The 26827-nt window shown below is 41.1% G+C and overlaps 1 protein-coding gene and 1 long non-coding RNA gene across 12 annotated transcripts in view; one reads left to right on the top strand and one right to left on the bottom strand.

Moving 5' to 3' along the window:
- LOC124138984 (adenylate kinase 9-like) overlaps positions 1-26827 on the top strand; it is a 64017-nt gene that overhangs the window by 2320 nt on the left and 34870 nt on the right. For 4 of the 9 annotated variants that reach the window (XM_048383677.1, XM_048383676.1, XM_048383679.1 and 1 more), the window contains 17 exons: positions 227-328; positions 823-943; positions 2023-2172; positions 2735-2847; positions 3368-3475; positions 3913-3984; positions 5400-5528; positions 7049-7123; positions 7543-7784; positions 9606-9786; positions 10440-10608; positions 12050-12097; positions 14166-14207; positions 18618-18815; positions 23559-23805; positions 24657-24887; positions 26096-26196. In XM_048383677.1, coding sequence (XP_048239634.1) covers positions 227-328; positions 823-943; positions 2023-2172; positions 2735-2847; positions 3368-3475; positions 3913-3984; positions 5400-5528; positions 7049-7123; positions 7543-7784; positions 9606-9786; positions 10440-10608; positions 12050-12097; positions 14166-14207; positions 18618-18815; positions 23559-23805; positions 24657-24887; positions 26096-26196 — 2329 coding nt within the window. The remainder of the gene's footprint in view (positions 1-226; positions 329-822; positions 944-2022; positions 2173-2734; positions 2848-3367; positions 3476-3912; positions 3985-5399; positions 5529-7048; positions 7124-7542; positions 7785-9605; positions 9787-10439; positions 10609-12049; positions 12098-14165; positions 14208-18617; positions 18816-23558; positions 23806-24656; positions 24888-26095; positions 26197-26827) is intronic. The other 5 variants (XM_048383681.1, XM_048383678.1, XM_048383682.1 and 2 more) reach the window with 5 other exon arrangements.
- On the bottom strand, positions 162-16765 carry LOC124138986. Of its 3 annotated transcripts, XR_007218282.1 has the most exons (6): positions 16063-16765; positions 15604-15667; positions 7534-7737; positions 2714-2817; positions 2259-2380; positions 162-298 (listed from the first exon to the last, which is right to left on the bottom strand). It is a non-coding gene; the product is annotated as an uncharacterized LOC124138986 (long non-coding RNA). The 3 variants fall into 3 exon arrangements; XR_007218281.1 differs by having other exon boundaries at positions 2259-2817; positions 16162-16765; XR_007218280.1 differs by having other exon boundaries at positions 2259-2817.

The raw sequence follows: 26827 nt of genomic DNA on the forward strand, positions 1-26827 counted from the left end.
ATTTTACCGAAGGATCAACATGATCAAACAGGGTTCAAATTAAGCAGGAAAGTCAAGGGTCCTTGTCAATAGAACTTTTATCAAAGATTGTTCTGTCCACCAGCTCAAAGTGCACTTGGGACATCATTTCCAGTAGACGTTACCTTGAACACATGAGCCCTCGTAGCTATGTTTCCTTGTGAATATTCTTGTGACAGTAGTACATGTTTGAATGTCTGTGATTCAGCCAACCCTGGAGGCTGTGAGCATCCCAGAGCCCTCCGGAACATCATCCGAGATGGAGGCCATGTTGAAGAACCTAGAAATGGATCCATATGAGGAGGATGAGGTACACAATAACAATTCTGATTACGAACTGGTCGGTCATTTTGCAGATTTATTTCCACCCATTATAGGCTCACAAGGATGTTTTTAAGAGTTACTTATTTGTATCTTGTACTTTTTGAACAATTCATTTTACTTCTGTTTTTACTTCTTCAAAGGGGGCGGGTGGCCCAGTTGTAAAAGTCGCTGCAATTCCCTGTGCAGAGTTGCGTCCCTTGGGCATGCCAGAAACCTATGATTGTTGGTTCGAATCCTGGTTCGCCCCGATTATGTTTCTAGGTTTGTCAGCACCATACCTGTGCTCGTGGGTTTTACCAAAGTGGTAAACGTCTGAGACCTGCATCACTTCGGGCATAACTGGAATACTGTTAAAAGCGGCGTTAAACCCAAGTCACTCACTCACTTCTTCAAAGAATAATTTGATCAGTGAATTCAAGTTTGACCCATCTTTTGTTGTTGTCCTACACAATTTTATGATAATGGTTTCATTTCTTACAGGCTGAACTTCGATTCCTTCACTCGAAGCCTACATGTTTTATCGTGATTGGAAAGCCGGGGGTAGGGAAGACAACAATGGCTAGACGACTGGCTCAGGAGTGGAGGTGTGAACTGATCAACTGTGAGTCATGGTCAATCTTGTCCAAGAATAATAGCTAGAGACTAATACCTCAACAACTTAAGTCCTTGTAAATGGATTTATCTCAACCTGCTCAGATTCCGATATTTGGCACTCACTCGGCATCACATGACATTTTATAACAATTTCCTAATTCCTCAGAATTTACGAACATTTAAAAAATCAAATTTTTGACAATATTACCATTATTTCCCATTGCCTTTAAAGGGCACTTAGTTTGGAATCCTAGATAAGTCCTATTGTTATATTGTTTTGGTATGTAGTTTTGAGGGAATTAAAATCCTTCCTTAACAAATGAAATAACTTCTGTATTAGATATTTTATCTTCACGGAATATGAGGTTCAGATTTTTTTTAATTGTTAAGTATATGGGTGTTGGGAGGGTTTGGGGTCCACTGGACAATCAGATAAGAATTTATGATTATTATTGTTGTTATTGCCTTATTGCTAGTTATTGGTTGTTTGTTTAACGATGCACTGTTCCCGCTATATGACAGCTGTTTGTAAATAATCGAGTCTGGATTAGACAGTCCAGTGATTGACATCATGAGCATCAATCTGCCATTTATTGAATTATATTAAAATGAATATAGTATTACATCCTATATATTCAAATTCCTAAACATTTTTTGGACATATCCGATTAGATATAGATGAAAATTCATTCTGATTTTCTCATCGAATTCTTTACCAATTATTAAATTAGTCATTCCAGCTCTACTGAAAGGTTGGTTGGTTGGTTGGTTGGTTTGTTGTTTAACGCCTCACTCAGCAATATTCCAGCTATATGACGGCGGTCTGTAAATAATCGAGTCTGGACCAGACAATCCAGTGATTAATGTCATGAGCATCGATCCACGCAATTGGGATCGATGACATGCATCAACCAAGTCAGCGAGCCTGACCACCAAATCCCGTTAGTCGCCTTTTACGACAAGCATGGGTTGCTGAAGACCTATTCTACCCTGGAATCTTCACGGGTCTACTGAAAGGCATTTTAGGTTGTGTTTACGGACTTGTGACAATATGTACAGATAGTGAAGTGTACATGAATCTTGCAGCCACGGACCTGCTCCAGCAGAACATCGAGTTGCAGACAGAAATGGGACTCAAGTGTCTGGAGATTCTGAATCGCGGAGAAGCCATTCCAGAGGATACCGTCATCAAGATGATCGACGACAAAGTCAACTCACCGGAGGTTGCTCATCATGGTGAGTTGGATGATGATGCAAGCAGATGTTCCTGGGTGTTGCACAGTAATGTGAAGACAAGGGTGGAAATGTTGATGTTCAGTTACCTTGAAACTTGATGGGATGCTTCTCAGGGATGAATTTGGAACATTGGAAGCTGCCTAGGTCTATGTTGTTAGTTCAGCAGTGTTCTGCAGCTCAGGAAATACTTAGCTTATGCCATTTGTTTCTGAAAATAACCATTATATATCACACATGTACTTACATATTTCAAAATTGTTTCTGTTAATGTTTTATGTAGAGTAAGTTTTTATGTAACATGACATGAGTCTTTGCAAAGTGTCTCCAAAATTCAATATACCATTTTGTTTCCAAAAGAGTCAACCTTTTGTTAACAAACACACAAAAACACACTTTCATTATATATCATTTGGTACAAATATTTCAGCTCACAATGCAATACGCACTGAATATTTTGTGAATCGTTAGCTTTAATACCACGAGTAGTAGTAGTTTTAAGGGTGACCTTGAGCCAAGAATATTAAGACAAATAGAATGTGACCTTGAGTTGTCTCCCCTTCAGGCTACATGCTGGATGACTTCCCCTGCCTGTCGGAGGAACATATGACGATCCGGGACCAGCTGGAACTCATCCGCAACTGGAAACTGAAGCCAGACTTTATCATTAACTTGAAGGTAGGCATAAGACAACCTTATGAGGACCTGGGTTAGAACAGGGCCCCAGCCTCTTATGTCTTTACGCTGGAGTGAGGTGACAAACTAACAAACAAACAAACTAACAAACAAACCATACATATCGTAACAAGAATAGCAATAACTGCAAAAATAAAAAACAAATAAACAAGAATATAGCAAATATGTTCTTATCAAAATCGGAGATATAAGTGAGTGAATGTTACTCTCCGACTGCTAGGGTCAGGGTTGTACCTGTAAGTTATCCAGTCTTGACCTGAGGAACCAGTGGTTGATAGCATGAGCAATGATCCATGATCAGGATGTGATGAATAGAGGTGTGTGGTATTACCAGTATACGGGTATACCACAATTTGAAATACCAATGAATATGTGTCACAAATATATGTTTTCATTATGATTAGTTTTGAGGTTGACATTTTTCTAAAGAAATAAAATCTATATGTTCCGAAAATTCTTATTAAATTCTAATACCATTTTGTCACATTATTTTCGCTTGTAGATTCCAGATCGGGATATCGAGAAAAGACGGCTCGGCTGCAAGATTGACCCCATCTCGGGAGAAATATACACAAAGGAGGTGTACGCTCCAGAGAAGATTGTCAAAGTTGTAAGTTTAGAGATAAAATGTTTTATTACTAATGTATTATCTATAAGTTTTTGTGAGGTTACAACTTGTATTTTTTCCTTACACAAGGGGGCGGTCGGGTAGCCTAGTGGTTAAAGCGTTCGCTCGTCACGCCGAAGACCCGGGTTCGATTCCCGACATGGGTACAATGTGTGAAGCCCATTTCTGGTGTCCCCCGCCGTGATATTGCTGGAATATTGCTAAAAGCGGCGTAAAACCATACTCACTCACTCACTCACTTCCTTACACAAGGGATATACCAAAATGGTCAAGGGGAGATAACTCTCTAAAACTTATTACTAAACTGGCTGAAGAGTACAGATAAGATTTATAGGTGAATACAACCGACAATTAATGTTTGAAATGCTGTGAAAATATGTAAATTCGCAAACTATGAGTGTATTTTATTCTATTTCTAGTCAGAAGAGAAGGATGGCGAGGAAGAAGAAGAGGAGGAGGAAGAGGCTGAGGAAGAAGAGACAGCCAATGAGGTAAAGAGTTCAAACAGAAGTGTACAGGCCATGTCTACACCGATCCCATGAGGATTACTGCTGGGAATGTTTTCATGTTAACAAAGTGACAGTACTCCATAACCATGTGACCGCCTCCGTGGTCTAGTGGTAGAGCGGCCGCCCGGAGAGCGGAAGGTCCGGAGTTCGATCCCCGACCGCGTCATACCAAAAGACGTTAAAAGATGGTACTTGTTGTTACCCTGTCTGGCGCTTGGCATTAAGGGGCTAAAACAAGGACTGGTCGGCTCGGAGTCAGTATACTGTGTCTGAGTGGGGTATTCATGTTAAACTGCAGCATGGTATCTCAGTGAGCTAGCACTAGAAATCGGCATCAGTCCGGACTAGTACAAGCAGCCACACAAACACACACAAGTACATGCACGTCGCTATATAAGTGCAATAATCTTGGACGCGACGTTAAACCCCATTTCACCTCACCTCACCTCACCATAACCATGTATTGTTTAACTGGAATTTTGTAAGTGTGGACAATTTCAGTAGGAACACCACCTGTCAGACTAACAGGATTTCACTGTAAATGATAAAGGGATATTACTACTTATCCATGTTATTAATCAAGATTTCACCAAAAAAATAGATTTAATAATGGGTTAAACTGTGTACCATCTCCAGGGCATGACAAAAATCAGACAGACAGACAGACGGTATTCGGTTCTTCAGGCCACCAGCCCATAATACAATGGAAATATACTGTATATATATTACCATAATCACATTGATATCATTCTTCTGTGGAAGGTGACTAGTGCTGTAATATTTTTCTTTTTTTCATAGTTTAAGTGAATTGTTTAGTTGAGATTACCTTTAAAGAGAATTAAAGAAAATTCTAAATGATCTTCACATTGTTAGAAATAGGGACTTAAAACTAACCAGCCATGAAACATATATGTCATATTTCTACATATCTGCAGCTGACATTTCCAACTTCTCATTTCCATAAATCATGAACACACAAATGTTACATACTGTATGTATAACAACTGGGGGACAGTTGTCTAAGGCGCCGCAATTTGCTGTGCAGAGTTGTAACCTACTGGTAGACCAGTGACTGTGGGTTCGAATCCCGATTCGCCACGATTATGTTTCTAGGTTTGGCAGCACCATACACGTGCTCGTGGCTTTCACCGAAGTGATAAATGCCTGAGACCTGCATCACTTCAGGCTTTCCTCCCACATTAAACTAGCACGCTGTGATATTACTGGAATACTGTAAAAAGCGGCGTTTAATCAAACTCATTCACTCACTCATAACAACTGCTTTAACTTAAATAATGAAGACAAGAACAGACAAGAATTTTGAACATTTAAGAACATGCATGTGCTAGCCTTCCTGGCGAGTGTGATATAGGACTGTGTGCTGTCTTTGTGACCAGGGGGATGAGCCGCTGATTGAGCTGCCACCGGAGATCCTGGAGAGACTCATCAGGAGACCTGAGGATCTCCCGGACCAGGTGGAGGAGAACCTGCGCAAGTACAAGACCAACATGCTGCGTATCCTCGAGGTAAACATACACACCTGCAGTACCCAGTGACTATCGAGGTCGGTCTGTAAACATACACACCTGCAGTACCCAGTGACTATCGAGGTCGGTCTGTAAACATACACACCTGCAGTACCCAGTGACTATCGAGGTCGGTCTGTAAACATACACACCTGCAGTACCCAGTGACTATCGAGGTCGGTCTGTAAACATACACACCTGCAGTACCCAGTGACTATCGAGGTCAGTCTGTAAACATACACACCTGCAGTACCCAGTGACTATCAAGGTCAGTCTGTAAACATACACACCTGCAGTACCCAGTGACTATCGAGGTCAGTCTGTAAACATACACACCTGCAGTACCCAGTGACTATCGAGGTCGGTCTGTAAACATACACACCTGCAGTAACCTGTGACTATCGAGGTCAGTCTGTAAACATACACACCTGCAGTACCCAGTGACTATCAAGGTCAGTCTGTATACATACACACCTGCAGTACCCAGTGACTATCGAGGTCAGTCTGTAAACATACACACCTGCAGTACCCAGTGACTATCGAGGTCAGTCTGTAAACATACACACTTGCAGTACCCAGTGACTATCGAGGTCAGTCTGTATACATACACACCTGCAGTAACCTGTGACTATCGAGGTCAGTCTGTAAACATACACACCTGCAGTACCCAGTGACTATCAAGGTCAGTCTGTATACATACACACCTGCAGTAACCTGTGACTATCAAGGTCAGTCTGTATACATACACACCTGCAGTACCCAGTGACTATCGAGGTCAGTCTGTATACATACACACCTGCAGTAACCAGTGACTATCAAGGTCAGTCTGTATACATACACACCTGCAGTAACCTGTGACTATCGAGGTCGGTCTGTAAACATACACACCTGCAGTAACCTGTGACTATTGAGGTCGGTCTGTTACATACACCTTCCTTGTACATTGACCACCTGCAGTAACCAGTGACTATCGAGGTCGGTCTGTTACATACACCTTCCTTGTACATTGACCACCTGCAGTAACCAGTGACTATCGAGGCCAGTCTGTTACATACACCTTCCTTGTACCTTGACCACCTGCAGTAACCAGTGACTATCGAGGCCAGTGTTATGTGGCTGTTGAAACTGTGGTAAATATATTTTTGGTGAGTGTCGATGGGAGCAGAATATTGAAATAATCGTGTCATTGGAAAACTTGAGTTTATTGAAGATGTTAGGTAATTTTGGGAGCCATGCTTTACCGCGCGCTATAACCGAGTTAGCGCTATATTGAAGGGCGCAATAACGAGGGAACACTGTACCAGTAAAAGTGCTGTCATGGCCAGATTTTAACAGAGGTAAGCGGCATCAGTTGATATTTAAATGTATTTCAATATTCTCCTGCTACTGACAATCACCTCAAATACATTAACAGCAGTTTCTACTGCCACATGACAATACTATCACACATGTTTGACTGACTCACTGTATGCCTCGTGTTATACTCAGCGGCCATTTTGACCAGCCGATCCCTTTTCCAGGACTACATGGCTGACCATGACCAGCAGTACCTGGTGGAGATGGACGGCAACCTCAGCAGCCTCACGCTCTTCAAGGTAGGGACATTAACAAAGGGGACACACTAGTTATGTCTCAATCTACGCATTCGACCAACTGTTTGTTTTGTTTTTGTTTTTTTTGACGCCGCACTCAGCAATACTCCAGCTATATGATGGCGTTCTGTAAGTAATCGAGTCTGGACAAGACAACCCAGTGATTGACATCATGAGCATCGATCCACACAATTGGAATCGATGACATTCATCAACCAAGTCAGCGAGCCTGACCACCCGATCCCGTTTGTCGCCTCTTACGACAAGCATAGTCGCCTTTTACGGCAAGCATGGGTTGCTGAAGACCTGTTCTACCCCGGATCTTCACGGGCCGGCTTAATTATGAGGCATGATGATAATGCTGATTATGATTATGATGCTGCTAATATAAAACAACACTATCCATTGTGTACCTGTTACAGCACCTGATGCAGAGGCTGAGCTGCTTCGTCCTCCGTCCTGCTGCTGTCCCGATAAGGCTGTATGACCCTGAGGAGGACGACATTTCCGAGGACATCCAGACAGATGAGCTGATGCGGCAGATTGCAGCCAAACAGATGGTGGCCCCTCGGTTCCGCTGGCGCCGTAGTCGCTGGGCTCGCAGTTGTCCTGTGGCTCTGTTTGAGGGAAATGTTGTCAATGGAAAACCAGAGTTTGCTGTCAGGTGAATAGTTTAACTGTTGTCCATTGTTGTATAAGAAGCTAATTATCCAAGAATATATGGGGGCACAGGTGGCCTAGTCGTCCAAGGCGCCGCGATTCGCCGTGCAGAGTTGCGTCCCTTGGGCACACCAGAACCCTATGATTGTGGGTTCGAATCCCGGTTAGCCCCGATTATGTTTCAAGGTTTGTCAGCACCATACCCGTGCTCGTGGGTTTCACCGAAGTGGTAAACGTCAGAGACCTGCATCACTTTGGGCTTTCTTCCCACATTAAGCTGACATGTAGCGATATAACTGGAATACTGTTAAAAGCGGCGTTTAACCCATTTCACTCACTCACTCACTCACAAGAATATATACATATAAACATACATATAGGTCTACTTTTGATATTACAATAAAAGCGTGTATATTTCTAGTTATTAAGTACCCATTCAATCATCTAATGCAACAAAATTCCGTGCCAAATACTTGTAAGCCTACGAGTCCAAACTCATCTATTGGCAACATTTTGAATAGCTTTTAATGTTAATCTATGGGGTACTGTAAGCTGAGTCTACTAGACAGAGAGAAATATTACTGGACTGGGGCTTCTGGTTAGTGGGAAAAGTCACAGACCTGCAAGTCAGCCACTTGCTACACACTCCACTGCTCTCCTTACCAAAGAAAGTACTAAAAAGTATATATGGTATTTTTTGTCTAAAGAACTTGTGTGGTAGTTTTATATTTGACAAAACTTATGGAACGTTCAGTAAATTGCCGCTGATGCTTTGAGATGACATCATAGTAGACTATTTTTGCATTGGCTCAGATTCGATATCCAAGCTCCTCGCAGCGAAAGCCCGTTCGCGGAGCTCTTTATACTATCGCTGCCACCAGTCAAAACTCCCCACTGTGATAGGTGGCCCCAACCATGCTTGGAGTTGAACTCGCAACCGAATGACCGTTTTGTTTACAAACAAATGACGACTGTCGTGAAGCCAAATACACTTACCCCTGATTAATTACTTTCTTTGTTTGTCAATTTGGATTTCTATTTCATTAAAACTATCATCTTTAATTGATATAGTAAGAATGTAAGGGATAAGTTCGTTGATTTTCCTTTAGTCTGCAATCTTGAACCAATCTGATTATCAAAACAACAAAGTAAATTCATCTGGAAAACATGGTCAGTCGTAAACCTTTTCAAATTGAACTATGATGGCATTCCCAAAGAAAAGTATGAACGTTACTACATTTGGGGTTAGAGGCCAAGCAATGTTACCAAGAGTGTAACGAAGGTGTCACACGCTGGGAAGGAGCTTGATTCAGTATCTTTAGCAAAATGAATCCTCTTTTGGCTTTTATCGGGTAATAGGGGGTTGGGTACCTGGGTAGTAAATTTGGACTCGTCCCAGCCCTAGAGTGTATGATTGTAGACACATGGCGGTTTTGTATAAGTTGGTTGGTTTGTTGTTTAACGCCGCACTCAGCAATATTCCAGCTATATGACAGCGGTCTGTAAATAATCGAGTCTGGACCAGACAATCCAGTGATTAATATCATAAGAACCAATCCATGCAATTGGGATTGATGACATGCATCCACCAAGTCAGCGAGCCTGACCACCCGATCCCGTTAGTCGCCTTTTACGACAAGCAAAGTCGCCTTTTACGGCAAGCATAGGTTGCTGAAGACCTATTCTACCCCGGATCTTCACGGGTGGTTTTGTATACATGCCATGACACAGACATCAGTAGTAATGTTTATTTGATGACTCCTGATATTTGCCTAGATCCAGTCTCCTTGAGAAATAGTTTTCTAGTGTTATCTGTTATTCACAGCTTCCTGGACAAGATGTACTTCCTGTCCAGCGGGGAAGCAATGGAGAAGTTCCTCAAGAACCCCCGCCCCTACCTCCTCCCCCCACAGCCCCGCCCTGCTGCCAAGTTCTGTGTGCTGGGGCAGCCCCTATCAGGGAAGACCACACTGAGTCATCTACTGGCACAGAAATATGGTGCACAGGTGAGAGAATGCCACAACTGATCAGAGTTGTCTCCCCTGATGCATATTTTAATGGCTTAGTCTGCTGCCTACCTTATACCTCAGGCAGCAATAAAGAAGGGATTTCACTTAATTTTACTGCTTCCGCTGCATAAAACTTAACATGATGGCTTTTTTTTTATGTGTGTGTGTGTGTTATTGTGTGTTTTGAGCAGAAATTAGGTTTTCATTTCGACGACAAAAGCATTGTTATGTGTGGTTTCCTGGCAGTGCTGGGGCATGGGATTTCAATTTTCCTTTTCTCTCCAAAATATTTCAATTATCAATTTGTTTCTATGATTGTTTGTGTTTTGCTTCTATTATGTAATTGATATGAGAATGTATCATTTCAAACAAACTTTACGTCACGTGGATCGACAAGATCTCAGAGTTGTCTCCCTTGATGCACACAACAATTTATATTTTCTTCAAAAACTGTCACTCCTGTTTTGTGCATATGTTTTGTATATAATAGATGAAAATGTAAAGTATCAATCAAAACAGCTCTTAAACATAATCTGTGTCATAGTCAAAACTGAAGACAACAAGATATATATAGGCGAAAATATGATGTGAGTGTCCATGTGTATGCCTGTGTTGTGCACAGCAGCTCTATAGCATCACTTCCCCTCCAGGTGCTCAACATGACGGAGCTGATCAAGCCGAGGATGGCGGAGGAGAAGGAGAAGGCCATGCAGCAGGTGCGTGACGAGGCTACAGAGGCTGCCGTCACCACGGTCAAGGCCAAAATCAAGGAGCAGATGGATGCAGAGGCCGAAGCAGCAGCAGCAGCTAAAGAAGCAGGTCAGTGTAGGGAAAAGTGTTATAGGGGAAGACTGATGGGTGTAGAGGAGGAGGTTTGGGGATTCTGATGGGTGTAGAGGAGGAGGTGTGGGGATTCTGATGGGTGTAGAGGAGGAGGTGTGGGGATTCTGATGGGTGTAGAGGAGGAGGTGTGGGGATTCTGATGGGTGTAGAGGAGGAGGTGTGGGGATTCTGATGGGTGTAGAGGAGGGTGTAGAGGAGGAGGTGTTGGGATTCTGATGGGTGGAGAGGAGGAGGTGTGGGGATTCTGCTTGGTGGAGAGGAGGAGGTGTGGGGATTTTGAGGGGTGTAGAGAAGGAGGTGTGGGTATTCTGGTGGGTGTAGAGGAGGAGGTGTGGGGATTCTGATGGGTGTAGAGAAGGAGGTGTGGGTTTTCGGTGGGTGTAGAGGAGGAGGTGTGGGAATTCTGATTGGTGGAGAGGAGGAGGTGTGGGGATTTTGATGGGTGTAGAGAAGGAGGTGTGGGGGTTCTGATGGGTGTAGAGAAGGAGGTGTGGGGATTCTGGTGGGTGTAGAGGAGGAGGTGTGGTGATTCTGATGGGTGTAGAGGAGGACGTGTGGTGATTCTAGTGGGTGTAGAGGAGGAGGTGTGGGGATTCTAGTGGGTGTAGAGGAAGTGTGGGATTCTGATGGGTGTAGAGGAGGAGGTGTGGGATTCTGATTGGTGTAGAGGGGGAGGTGTGGGGTTCTGATTGGTGAAGAGGGGGAGGTGTGGGGTTCTGATTGGTGAAGAGGGGGAGGTGTGGGGTTCTGATTGGTGTAGAGGGGGAGGTGTGGGGTTCTGATTGGTGAAGAGGGGGAGGTGTGGGGTTCTGATTGGTGTAGAGGGGGAGGTGTGGGGTTCTGATTGGTGTAGAGGGGGAGGTGTGGGGTTCTGATTGGTGTAGAGGGGGAGGTGTGGGGATTCTGATGGGTGTAGAGGGGGAGGTGTGGGATTCTGATTGGTGTAGAGGGGGAGGTGTGGGGATTCTGATGGGTGTAGAGGGGGAGGTGTGGGATTCTGATATGGCAATACTAATAATGCATACAAGATTTTTGATTAAAATTGATATTTTAGATATATATTTTTAAGCAAATTTTAAAAATATTCATCGTTATTGCAATAATCATTGTGGCTTTGGCATTGATTTCTTTGTGATGATTTAATTGAATTTCTCTCTCCATAATTAGTTTGATTTCTCTGTTTTATGGTCGTGGTTCTGTGGTAGACTGGTTGCATGACTAAACATTTTTTCATTCTTTACATCCTGTATAATATTTTTTATTTGATTGCTTATGATTGGCATATTTTCTCAGTGGGAATGATATGGAGTGCTGCCTAGCACCAGTAGTGCTGTGTACGTGTGTACGTGTGTACGTGTGTACATGTGTGTGATGTGTGTCTGACTAACAAAGGATGTGTATGGCTTTGTTATAACAGCAGAGCTGGCAGAACTCGAGGCCGAGGAGGAGAAGGAGAGGGCAGATGGTACTACTTATATCAGGCTTTAGATATGCTCACTCTATGCTCACCCTATATTCACCCTATGTCCACTCTATGTTCAGTGTATGCTCACTGCATGTTCACTCCATGCTCACTCTATGCCCACTTTATGTTCTGTCTTCTCTGACTGTGTGATTGTTTTGGACTCACATTTTCTTACCTACTTGTTACATGATGCTTTAGAATTGCTCACTATATGCTCACTCTATGCTCACTCTATGCTCTCTCTATGCTCACCCTATTTCTGTGTGTGGCTGTATTCCTCTTCCTGAGGCAAGGTAGTTAACTGACTATAAAAGTTCAGTTTCCACCCTTGTCGAACTAGCCTGAAATTCTGGAGTTACATTGAGGTTGGACTACCGTGTCTATGAAAAGCCCTATCAAAATTGCGTAATGAACTAGACATCCGCTTCGTAAACAACTTGGATTTCAACATGCAGATTTATGTCAACTGCAGGCTTTGCAAAGCATGTGTACCGCCAACTTGGCGTCAACAGTTATTTTGCAAATCTTTTCATGTTTTTAATCAAGGTGCTCAAGTGATTTGATGCATGTTGCGGGGAAAGACCCTTTATATTACAATATAGATCTTGATTATCAATCAGATCGTCTTGACTGGGCATCACACTGGTGGTGCTACAATTGAGCCTGGAAATTGCAGCCTAGTTCGGCAAGGGTGTAAACTGGACTTTTATAGTCAGCTAACGCCCTTGTCTCAGGAAGATGGGTAGTATTAGACTAAGGCATCATATCTCTACAAATCTCCATGTAACACTTGTTCTTACCCATTGCATGTTAAAGAGGTCCCAGGGTTCCTCTTCTATAATGTCTTATTCTTAATTTCTAACATTAATTTTTTTACAAGGACCACATAACTTTCACTGACAGTTTCGAACACTGCTACTTGCCTTATATTTTCACTGCTTGCTCACTCAGTGTTCGGATCGGGTGGTCAGGCTCGCTGACTTGGTCAATCAAACTCGTCACGCTGAACACCCAGGTTCAATTACCCACAAGGGTACAATGTGTGAAGCCCATTTCTGTTGTCCCTCACCATGATATTGCTAGAATATTGCTAAAAGCGGCGTAAAGCCATACTCACTCACTCACTCATTCGGGGGTACCTTCCACAAAACTATTGTAGTGCTAAGGAGCTGAGACAGGGTTGCGTGGGTCATCAAGTGTGCATAAGCTCCTTTCAGTGATCAATCATCTCTACACACAATGTCATTGAATAAGCCCAGGGATGTTGGGAGTTTTTAATATTTGTCAGTGAAACTTGTTACCTCAGTACATTATCACACGCTTTGGTATTCAACACTGTGTCATACCAGCTTGTTGTTATTATACAGTGGTATCAACATGAAATACTAAACTTGCTCCTGTTTAATACCAATTGACACCTCACTATGTACTCAGTGTTTTGGTCTAAACAACATGTGTTGATCCTCTGTGAAATCTTTGTGCACGTCTTTCTGGACCCACCTTGGGTTGCTTGTGTGTTTCTCATCTTATTGATCTCGATCTAGCCCTGATTGCTAATCCAAAATTAATACCCATTTCTGTGTTTGCGTGTGTGTTCATTCAGGGAAATGTACTGTGTTTGTCGTAAAGAAATAGTTTCTGAATTTCATGACACAATTAATTGATTACATCTATACGTATCCACAATCACATCAATTATTCTTACTGTTGGCTGCGTATGGAAGGCATTGTGGCCAGATTTTCTCAATATTTCTTGATACGAAACAAACTGATCCTAAATAGCCTGTGTGCTGTCAGAACAGTGTATGTTCTATGAACTAATAGCCAAAGTTCTATGAACTAATAGCCAAAGTTCTATGAACCAATTGCTTAAGTTCTATGCACAAAAAAACCCCAGTTCTATGAACTTTTTATGAAGTTAAAGCCAAAGTTCTATGAACCAATTGCCAAAGTTCTATGCACAAAAAAACAACAGTTCTATGAACTTTTTATGAAGTTAAAGCCAAAGTTCTAATAACTAATAGCCAGTTCTATGTAAGTATTTATCAACTGTTGCTTGTTGTGTTAGATGATGATGAAGATAAGGAGGACAAGTCTACTAAAGATGGAGGTGAGAGTGTGACAATTGTGACAACTGTTTGTCATAGTATCTCCTCCTATCCTGTTGTACACAGTTTAAGTGATCATTGTTTTAAATAAATTTAAAGGTAATATTTGAATTTTAGATTTGCCATTTTACATTTGAGATCTTTTTTCCAAAGAAAGAGCTCTCTGGGTCAAAAATATACCTAAAAACAAAATACTCAGTTTATTTTTACAGTTCTGAAAGTGAACAACAGTACATCCAAACTGTTCTTCTGGGTATTCTTACATATGTAAAATGTATTTTTTTAAAGTTTATTGACTTAATCAAATTTGTGATGATATATATTGTGTACAACTGGAAATGTGGATTAGTCTAAACTAGTTAGAATTAGGGCCCAGTTCCACAAAGCGGTCTTAGCGCTAAGATGATTGTAACTCCCATACTTTAGCACTAAGATCGTTTCGTGGGCCCTGAGCACTGTGTACCTGTGTTGAGATCCTTGCATGAAGTGTGCTAGTGCCTTGTCTTAGATGTAGTGTTTCTAGTTTGTTACTAGGGCTGGGACGAGTCCAAATTTACTACCTGGGTACCCCCCCCCCCCCTAATACCCGACCCTACCCGGGTACCCGCCGTTGGTCTCAAGAGATACAAAATGTCCGATTTGGTATTTGTTTTTACCACAGCACTTGCAAAACGTAGTTAGATACATGTATTAAACGATCTGGTCATGCATACACTGAAGTTGACTTAAGTTATATCTTTATTCAACCATTTAAAAAGTCAGAAGGAATGGGTGCATAGTCAGAAAGAAATGCAAACATTAGTGACTTGTAGTGTAACCATAGAGTTCTAGATATCTTTTGTCATTAAACAATATATCATGTGACTAACCACGGGTCCGGGTAGTCCTGTGGGTACCCGGGTCCTACTCAGTACCCACCCGACCCAGGTACCTGAGTTACCCATCCAAGCCCTATTTGTTACAATACTTTTTTGCATGATGTAGCTTAGAGTAGACAGAATTTTAGAAGCATGAGTGTAAATAGCTTCATCAAAGCTTTCAGTAAGATTAGGACATTTAAAAAATAACTATGTGTAACTGTGATGTAATTGTTATTTCAATGAGGTAATATGAAAAAAATTGGGGGTAGATTCAAGGAATATTTCTATAGGTATAAAATATTCCAAATTAGGTACTGCTCTGGTCCCGGTTCCACAAAGCCATCTTAGCGCTAAGGTGATCGTAAGTCCCATACTTTAACACTGGCTTACGATAGTCGTAAGGCTAAGATCGCTTTGTGCGAGTGGGCCCTGGTCCATAAACTAAGACAGAGTGATAATATGGAGAGACTGTTTCATAATCTGAAAATATTGAGTGGAGAATGTCAGTGTCACAGCACACAGGCACACACTTACCTACCTGTCTTCATGGGCTGTACTTTCAAGGTGATGTTTGTTGGCATGTTGGGTGTCCTTGGATGTGTCTGAATCAGTTGAAGGTTTAGCCATTGCAGGGAGAATGCCTCAATAAAATTTACAGTCTGTTTTCCTGAGCTTGGTATAGTTGACCTGTTTTATCAATGGACTCCGGACAAATGATCAAAAATAGTAAAAATACTTTTTCAAAAGATCCAAATAGTAGAGAGACTTATTCACATCAGCCAAATGGTAAAAGACCTTTTCCCAAGATCCAAATTAGAAAAGAGACCATTTCACATGATTCAATTAGATCCAAATAGTAAAAAGACCTATTCCCATCAGCCAAATAGTAAACATACCTTTTCCCAAGATCCAAATTAGAAAAGAGACCATTTCACATGATTCAATTAGATCCAAACAGTAAAAAAACCTATTCCCATCAGCCAAATAGTAAAAATACCTTTTCACAAGATCCAAATAGTTACCATGGTAAAAGACCCATTCACATGATTCCAAATTACCAAGATCTTTTCATTTGATCCAAATTCTAAAGTCTCACATGGTCCTAAGTCCTGTCTATGAAGACCCTGTCAAAACGCTGGATACTTCAAGGAACGCACTATCTCCGTACACTGAGCTCAAACTGCTCTAGACGTATGAGTGAACCTACTTTCCAAAGATCATCACAAATTCCTTTTGAAAAAAAGTAAAGATTCCCTCGAAGGGGAGTGAATTGGATAATGAAGCGAGTCTGTTTACCGACCATCCCCGTGCCTGTTTTCCACACAGCACCTCGTTCCCAGGCTTGCAGCAATCAGGGCGGACTGTTAAGTGGCGATGCATCTATTATTAACACCAGTTGTCTACAAAGAATTGTAAATGTGCTGGATCTTTATGTAACTGTCATCAGCCTCACCCTTTCACTCACTAACTCATTAAACTTTCAAAAGGTAACTAGGCAACAGAATAACAACACATGCAGCTCATAAAAAGCTTCTTAAAATATTTTTCAGTTTCTCATGACCAACCCACTTCTAAAATTACCCTGCTCCTAATTTTTCAAAATACTTGTTTTCACTTTTAGGAAACAACTGTTTCAATTCAAATTTCGTTTTTGCTTAGGTTCTGACTTTTTTAACATGCCATGCTATTCGTAGCAAGTTATATTGTCAGGAAACAGCCTAGTAGTCACCATGGTCTTAGACACATTTCTGTGTACTTCGTGTCGAAGTTAGTGGCCAAATAATGGTAAATAGTGATTATTATTCAAGTGTTTCCATATCATAAAGGGGGGATACGGGTGGCCCAGTTGTCTAAGGCACCACGATTCGCTATGCAGAGTTGCGTCCCTTGGACACGCCAGAAACCTAGGATTGTGGGTTCGAATCCTGGTTCACCTCGATTATGTGTCTAGGTTTGTCAGCACCATACCCGTGCTTGTGGGCTTAACTGATGTGGAAAACGTTTGAGACCTGCATCACTTCGGGCTTTCCACCCACATTAAGCTGTCATGCCGTGATATAACTGGAATACTGTTAAATGTGACGTTAAACCCAACTCACTCACTCTACTCACCATATCATAGATATCATATATCAGAAACTGTATTATGTTAGCCTTTGGTGAGAAAAATACATATGTTTTATTCCTGATATTTGATATTTTCGATACAGAAACACAAAGGTGTCTCTTGAAAATAAAAATATCATACAATGTCATTCTTCAAAAGAATCTTTTTTTAAGACATAATTTCTCTCACTGAATAAGTTTAAAAATCATGTATGAATACCATGCTAGCGTGAAACGCCCCTTTTATTTTATAGTGCCAAATGATTTGAAGTTGTGTGTATACAAAAACACCCACACCGAGGAATATATATCCAAACCTATTGGCTGGATGCATGGTGCTTATCAAAAGTAGAACAAGGTGACCTCATTTGAATATTCATCTAAACATATATTTATCAAGTTGATCAACTTGGTTCATGGCATCGACAACACTCTCAATTATATGGTAAATTACATACAAGTTTACTCTTACAGACTTATAACCTTCTTATAAATGAAATAAGAAAATATAATCCACCCTCCTTATTCAGTCAGCTTTGAGAGTCTTGAGAAAGAAGAATATTTTTTTAAGTGACCCACACAGGCCGACTCTTGTCCAGAACTCATGGGGACTACTGTCTCTTCAAAGACACCCCCCATTTTATACACTTTTGGATTCTTACTTATGTACCTTAGAATATTAGGGTTTGTTTTTTTGTCTAAGTGTGATGTTATTTTTCTTGTATGATCTAAAATCTTATTTAGATGTGGTCCTTGTTAAATTGTCCCCTAAAGTAGTGCTTTGTTGAACAGATTTTTATGAAATTGTAGTTTGCTTCAGAAAAATATTTAGAAGAAATGGTCCTCAGTTTTTAGCCCCCAAATTAAATAGTTCTTATCTTGTGAATTTAAAAAAAAGATTTGCCCTTCCTTTCAAAGAGGGGCGGTGGGTTAGCCTAGTGGTTAAAGCGTTCGCTCGTCTGGGTTTGATTCCCCACATGGGGAAAATGGGAATAGTACTATCTAGAATAACTAGGCGCACTGTAAAGCTTCAGACATTTTGGTACCCAGAAGGTTTGTGCGCTGCAAAGTTTGAATTTGCACTCCCAACCCCTCTTCTACAGGTTGTGTTTCACGGTTGTCGGTGTTTGAATACACATTTAGAAACTGTAGAATTATCTCTCTCATCAGCATACCAGCTTCATTTGCTGGCTCAGTCAAACACCATTGTGTTGAACTTTTGTCTGTCAAACGTACGGTTGTCTCGAAATAAGAGCTTGGGCCGTGCCTATTCATTCTTTATGCATCATTTTCGGTTGTGTCAAACCTCGAAAAACTCGAAGTATTTACTAGGGTCCCTTCTACTTTGACACAACAGTGTTTGACTGTGTTTGACTTCTCGTACACTTAGTATTAGCCAGACACACATGGTAGTTTGATAGTCTATTTAACCTTCACCTAACATAGAGTCAGGGCGGGCATCAGCTGTCACGGAGAAAGGAGTGGATGGAGAGAAAGAGGAAAAGCCTGATGGGGAGGCTAAAGGTGGGGAGGAAGACAAACCTAAATCTCCAACCCAGGATGGAACAGCTGAAGGAGATGGAGAGAAGATGGAAGGAAAAACAGATGGAGAGAAAGTAGAAGCTGCTGAAAATCCTTCTGAAGGTCAACACTCTGATGTGAAACCAAGCCGCCATATAATCCTAATCCTGCTTTGACATAATCCTAATCCTGCTTTGATATAATCCTTTTGCTGTTGCTACACTATACTGACAACTATTAAACAACCGTCATAATTTGATGCATCCTGAAAAACATATATATTGAACAAAGAAAGAAGGGATCATGAATGATTTTTTAAATATTTGTTTATAGTTAAGACTAAGCACGCAATTTCATAAAAAAAAATATCCCCAACAACGTGCATGATTCCTAAGTTTGTTTGTTCAATATAGTTCCACTTTATCTGGTAAACTGCTTTGGAGCACCTCCATCCACATGAGATAGAATAACAAGAACAATTAGTTATATGGACATTTTATCAGTGCAAAGGAACTGATGACACAAAATCGCCCCATATATCCTTGTTTTCATATTTATGATGGAATCCATATTTAAAATCACTTATTTACATTTATTTCCCAAACTGGTTGAAATATATATGAAAATGAAACTATGTTGTTTTGTAGTAGAAGGACTGTCCTTTCCTCCCCAGAATTTACCTGCAATTTCATTACTGAAGAAATAGTTTGTTTTTTTCCCCCTTTTTTCTGAAATTTTGTGTCTGCAGATTCAAGCAAAGTGATTACAAAAATATCAGCTTTGTAGGTATAATAAGAGATGAGCTGTGATTGGCTCTGTAATCTAACAGAAGATTACAATCTGATTGGTTAAAACAGGTTGATCTGTAGCTTACAGTACAAGGCTTTCTGTAGCAGTTTCCCGGAGTAGGATGTGACAGAGTTTTGGTTTTCAGGGATGGGTATTGTTCTTTTGTGCCATGATCATGCATTCGTCACCACTTGCCCCTTTCCGTAACCTGAAAGAAGACTCGTCCCCCATTCGGCACCACTCGCCCCTTTCCGTAACCTACAAGAAGACTCGTCCCCCTATCGATGAATGTTATGTGTGAAAATACGACAAACCAATCAGAATCTGTTCTTCGTCAAAGAATCCCTCAGAAATAATTTCTGTTTTTACATATGTTTTGCATCTAAAAATATACCCAAGACACAGTTAAATGTGTTCAATCATACTGTATAATTCCGCATGTCCTGATGTGCTTTAAATTGCATCTGAAATATAAATAATAAATGGGGAAATATTCAAGTATGTGAACCATTGCGCAACGAGCTGACAATTGTTTTAGGTATGCCCGTTTGCGCTGAGACGGAACCAGGTTGCAAAAATGGCCACGAGAGGGGTACGAGTCGCCATTCGGCTTGTCCCGGGATAACATGAGTTGGTCACGAATGATAATCATGCTGTTGTATAACTTTGCTGTTTTATAATTATGCTGTTTAAGCATGCTGTTGTATAGTTGTGCTATTGATAACCATTCTGTTGCATAATTTATGCTGTTGTATAACCACACTGTTGTATAGCAATGCTGTTGTACAACCATGCTGTCATATAGCCATGCTGCTGAATAGCAATAAGGCGGAGGTGGGAGGTGGATTTATAAATGATTGACATGGGAATTACTTGTGTTACATGATATCGTTTAGACCAGTCCTATATTTACAGAGCACAATCATATGGAGAGGAGGAGCACACTCATATATTGTATACGATCATATATTGACAGGAACAGTGATACTAGAGCACATTCCTATATGGACAGAGCAGTCATATATTGTCAGCACGGTTGTACGAAGATAGCACTGTCATGTATGGACTGAACAACACTTTTGTATATGGACAAACACAAGCACTTTAATACACTGCACACATCTGCCTGTGGTGGAACGGAGCATTCATCTCAAGCTTTAACCTGGGGTAGATTTAACAACAAATTTGTATGGTGCCAGCAGGGCTTGCTGCTTTCAAAAGTTACTGGCCCTTCTCAAAACTAACTGGCCCTTCTCAAAACTAACTGGCCCTTCTCAAAACTAACTGGCCCTTCTCAAAACTAACTGGTCATTCTCCAAACTAACTGGCCCTTCTCCAAACTAACGGGCCCTTTTCCAAACTAACTGGCCCTTCTCCAAACTAACTGGCCCTTCTCCAAACTAACTGGCCCTTCTGCAAACTAACTGGCCCTTATCCAAACTAACTGGCCCTTCTCCAAACTAATTGGCCCTTCTGCAAACTCCCTGGCCCTTCTCCAAACCAATTGGCCCTTCTGCAAACTAACCGGGCCTTCTGCAAACTAACTGGCCCTTTTGCAAACTCCCTGGCTCTTTTGCAAACTAACTGGCCCTTCTCCAAACCAACTGGCCCTTCTCCAAACTAACCGGCCCTTTTGCAAACTAACTGGCCCTTATCCAAACTAACTGGCCCTTCTCCAAACTAATTGGCCCTTCTCCAAACTGCCTGGCCCTTCTGCAAACTAACTGGCCCTTCTCCAAACTAACTGGCCCTTATCCAAACTAACTGGCCCTTTTCCAAACTAATTGGCCCTTCTCCAAACTGCCTGGCCCTTCTGCAAACTAACTGGCCCTTCTCCAAACTAATTGGCCCTTCTTCAAACTAACTGGCCCTTCTGCAAACTAACTGGCCCTTATCCAAACTAACTGGCCCTTCTCCAAACTAATTGGCCCTTCTGCAAACTCCCTGGCCCTTCTCCAAACCAATTGGCCCTTCTGCAAACTAACCGGGCCTTCTGCAAACTAACTGGCCCTTCTCCAAACTAACTGGCCCTTTTGCAAACTCCCTGGCTCTTTTGCAAACTAACTGGCCCTTCTCCAAACCAACTGGCACTTCTCAAAACTAACCGGCCCTTTTGCAAACTAACTGGCCCTTATCCAAACTAACTGGCCCTTCTCCAAACTAATTGGCCCTTCTCCAAACTGCCTGGCCCTTCTGCAAACTAACTGGCCCTTCTCCAAACTAACTGGCCCTTATCGAAACTGCCTGGCCCTTTTCCAAACTAATTGGCCCTTCTCCAAACTGCCTGGCCCTTCTGCAAACTAACTGGCCCTTCTCCAAACTAACTGGCCCTTCTTCAAACTAACTGGCCCTTCTAAACTAAATGTTGGAGGCCACAACTGAGCTACCCACAGGGCCCCCAAAAGTTTAGAACTCCTCACCCCTAAAACATCATTTCCTGCACTGAGATTAAATCTTGACTTCATTTGCCTCATTTCATGACACTTTTATGAACAAATAAAGAAGTTGTTGTACAGACCATTACAAAATGTCTGCTGGTTGTGTCATTCTACCAGGATGATCTTTGAGTTAACCATTCACACGACTGACTCACGAGCAGTGTCCAATAAAAAAAATTAAACATACTCAGAGAAGGGGTAAAATTTGACTAGCCAGACGGGCCATCTAGTTTATGTTTCAGCAAGTCTTTCATAATTTTAACTAGCCACGGTCCAACGGGCCAGCAGCTAAATTGACCCCTGTTTAAGACTGCAATGACTATCATGTTTTCATTGTAATCTAACACATGTAAGACAAGCTGATGGTAGACACATAAACGTTCTTCAAATACTTACGTTCATTTTAGAAAAGGTTCTTACACTTTCAGCATGCTTTACAGTTTGCCTATCAAGGGCACACTTACAAAAAATTAAAATATTTACTCATCAATATTTGACTTAGCTTGAATATATATGTATTAAGAATGAGTATATTGAGATATGCATCTTTCATTTTGTTTTTAAATATTAATATGACATTTGTAACAGTTGTAATATATATACTCATTGGTTTTATCTAATAGTTGTAATATATGCATTAGTTTTATTTCAATAGCATATTTATAGTTTTTGTTGCATATTTGATACGCAAGGATCAGATTTGTCTGTGTGTTTCAGTTCATATTTGCGTATTTTACACAAATACGCAGCTTATCTCAAGTTCTGACGTTTTGTTTATTAGGGTTTCGTAAACCATGCCATATTTCTAGTATTTCTACCAGTCCGTTTTTGAAGAGACATCATATCAAGGTTTATATTTCAAACAATGTATATTATATTCAAAATTTTAAGACCATTTCTTTTCCTTCGATTTCTACTTGTGTTTCAGTCTGTATAAGGGATATCGATCACATTTTACATTTCCATTAATTATCAAGATTTTACCACAAAGTTTAAACATGTACAAATATTCAAAAGTTGAAGATTGTATTTGTGATTTTTTGTTTCAAATATTTCAAATAATTAAAAAAAGTGGAAGAAACTTGTATGAAAGTATTACGACAATGGCCGCTAGTGGTCACGTGACAATACACGGCTGATTCAAGCAGCAATACCGGTGTTATTGTTTCAATAATTCGCTGAACATGGGTGTTTTGGTTTTTTTTTAAAATGTAAATATTAAGTATTGATTAATAACTTCAAATTATGTATTTTAGAAAGTCAGGTAGGATAAAACATGTTTATTCAGTAACAATGAGAAAGATCTAGTCAGCGCTCTGTTGTGTCAGTGTCTGGTGTTGGAGAGGCAGATCCTCGGGATGCATGCCACCCCAAATGTAACTGGTCCTTGTCAGTATTAGAGGGACATGTCCCTGAGATGCTCATTCATTTTGAAAACTGTAAAAAATGTTACAATTTTCACTTGATTCTAAATATTATGTATATTTATTCCAGTTTTTTGTGTGAATCATTCTTGTACTTCAGTCTTAGGAATACTGAGAATTGTTATTTTATTGTTGAAATAAAATACGTATAAATTATATTTTTATTTTAGAAAGACAAAAATAAAATTATAATCATCTTGCAATGGTTATTACAGCCAAGGGAGATAAGCCAGAAGGTGAGGGCAGTCAGAAGGAGAGCGAGACAAAGGTGGAGACAAAGGAAGAGAAGCCGGTAGAGGTCGATGGCACACACCCTGAGGTCATCGCCATAGTTGAGGCTGCTGTGAAGGAGGCGGAGAAGAACCCAGTACAGATGCCGCCTGAGGCATACATCGAGGTCATGGAGGCGGCCATCAAGGATTGCGAGAGAGAGCTGAGGAAGAACAACCCTGAAGGACCTATGTGAGTTTGAGTTTTAGGGAGGTCATGGGGAGAAACAGCCTTGATTAGCCAGGGTATTCAAAGTTCATTCTATTAGCTATACCACTGAGCAGAAAATTGTGACAAAAGGTGACCATGTCTTGTAATTATATACAGGCATGTAGCTCTGCAAGATGTACTCTGTTGTAATGTTGACCCTGATTTGATTATCTCCCTTGTTGCTAAGGACTCGTATATCACGTGACAGCACGCCCTCTTTATCGCCAGGGCTCGCATTTAGGTAAACCTATACTCCCCCCTGGATCCATTCCCGTGGTTGTCGTGATCTCAAACTACCCGTCCTTGATTTTAATTAACATTTTACCAACCAATCAAACGTAGAGATGAGGAAAAAGGAAATGGGTAAGGGAGGTAACTAGTACTGCCATGTTGATGATATCACCAACTCAACATTCCTATTGGTATATTAGAGGGGGCACAGGTGGCCCAGTCGTCTAAGGCGCAGAATTCGTTGTGCAGAGTTGCGTCCCTTGGGCATGCCAGAAACCTATGATTGTAGGTTCGAATCCCGGTTCGCCCCAATTTTGTTTCTAGGTTTGTCAGCACCATTGTCAGTATTGATTTCGTCCTGCGATAATGATTGGACTATGCATAAAAAAATAACTCTATAATTCCGGCCTAGTTTGTCAAGGGTGGAAAGATGACTTTCATAGTTAACTGCCTCAGGAAGATGTGCAGACTGCAGCATTCAGCAGAAACACAACACTACTATTCTCCCAGGTTCCAGATGTTCTTGCAGCAATGATCGTTACCGTATCCACCCTCTGTTAGACACTGTCACCACAGTCCAACTGTGTGTTTGTCATTTCCAGGAACGGAGGCTGGATCCTTGACAACTTCCCCAGCAACCGTGAACAGTGGAACGTCTGCGTGGAGAAGAACATCCTTCCTGACGATGTCATCATCCTCAACGACAACAGTGACAACGGTGTTTTCCTCAACCAGCGCTACTACGACATGAACAAGGAGGAGATCGATGGCAAGATCAAGGTCCGCAGAGAGGCGGAGGAACAAGAGAAACAGAGGCAACTGGAGGAGAAAAGGTGAGGGTGTTGCATTCCTCCAGAATCTTATGTGATTTTTGCCAGTAGAGGCAGATCCTGGACATTATAAAAGGGGGATTTGACTTTTTATAATTTTAACCTTCAGTGGTGTGTCTGGGTGCACTTTACAATATACATGAGTCTTTCAATAACAAGAAGGTATATGGGTCGTTTGTCACTAAGATCTATATGTAATTTTATGAAAGGGTTGGTTGGTTGGTTTGTTGTTTAACGCCACAATCAGCAATATTCCAGCTATATGACGGTGGTCTATAAATGATTAAGTCTGGACCAGACAATCCAGTGATTGACATCATGAGCATCGATCCACGCAATTGGGATATGCATCATGCATCATATGACATGCATCAACCAAGTCAGCGAGCCTGACCACCCGATCCCATTAGTCGCCTTTTACAACAAGCATAGTCGCCTTTTACGCAAGCATGGGTTGCTGAAGACCTGTTCTACCCCGGAATCTTCATGGGTCTTTATGAAAGGGGAGAGGGTGGGCAAGAAAAGAAAGATTCTTGTGTCATTTAGAAAGTCATGGAAAGTCATTGTTACATCAACGTCTTGCTACAGTTATTGCTAATTAGTGTGGGAGCTCAATTCATTACTTTGATCAATATCCGAAGATTCATACTAAATAGGGAGATTCAGATCAAATTACCAATGTTTCTTATTGGGACTGATTCCTATTTGATATGGGGAAAATAAATCCCAAGTTGTGGCCTGATAGAATATAATGTGGCTTGTCACAATTTAAAGACATTGCAGTGCAAGCACAGTCAGGAACCAGCATCTTGATATGGCCCTCATTATAGGGACAGTTAGGGAATTTGTAGACACAGACAATGATATGTGCCCCCAATTATTGAGGATTTGTGTATTGAGGTTATGACCTGGCTCTCATTAAACATCCCAAAAGATGGAGCTGTCATCAGTTTCTTTCAATAAATAGGCCATACAAGAAATGCATCTCACATCTTTTCACTTTTATTAGAACTCCAACCAGTATTTTTAAGGACTGTTTCAAACATTCCGATTTGGGTAATTGTATGATGTGTATCCAGACATTTGCTGCATCCCTTGGTAGTTTGAATTTCCATTTTCAATCAAATGAGAACTGTGCCACCAGTATAATGGTTGAATGTAGTTTGGTTTATGTTTGAACATTTACTGACTCCAACCCTTTGCACTTGAAGAAAAGAGGCGGAGGAGAAGAAAGCCAGAGAGGAAGCAATAAGACGGGCAGCAGAGGAAGAACGAAGGAGAAGAATAGAGGAAGGAGAAGATTTCCCAGAAGGTAAGATACACAGAAGAATGGAAGAAGAAATCTTTATGTGGGCTGAAAGCAGGTCAGTGTTAGGGGTGTTGGTGTATGACAAATGTGATGATGGTTAAAACTTGCCGATATGAAACATGGATCATCATGACATGACTAGAGAACCTTGAACCAAATTGAGAATTTTGCAATAGTAGATTTAGACACAGAATTGTGCTTTTACTGTGGTGGAATTTCCATGATTCTGCAGAATTTCTGTAAACTTGGCCAATTTTAGCGTACAGTCAGTCTGTGCCAAAAACATTTATTCAACTTGACCAAAATTGCCCCTTGACATTGTTTTCAAATGATGTTAGTGTTCATGTTTAGACTTTTTATAGCAAAGCTTACTGGAGGTCTTTTGGGGTAAATTCACATCTGATATGTTTGAATATATATTTACCTGTCTTTGTGAAGGTTCTGCAATAGAAAAGAGAAATCATTAACATGCCATCATTTCATGCAATATTCAACCAGTGAACATCTGGGGTAGAATAGGTCTTCAGCAACCAATGCTTGCTGTAAAAGGCGTCTATGCTTGTCGTAAGAGGCGACTAACAGAATTGGGTGGTCATGCTCACTAACTTGATTGTTGCAGGTCATCATATCCAAT

The sequence above is a fragment of the Haliotis rufescens genome, unplaced genomic scaffold (genome assembly GCF_023055435.1).
Source record: "Haliotis rufescens isolate VD_foot unplaced genomic scaffold, xgHalRufe1.0.p SCAF_5, whole genome shotgun sequence".
Classification (NCBI taxonomy): Eukaryota; Metazoa; Mollusca; class Gastropoda; order Lepetellida; family Haliotidae; genus Haliotis; species Haliotis rufescens.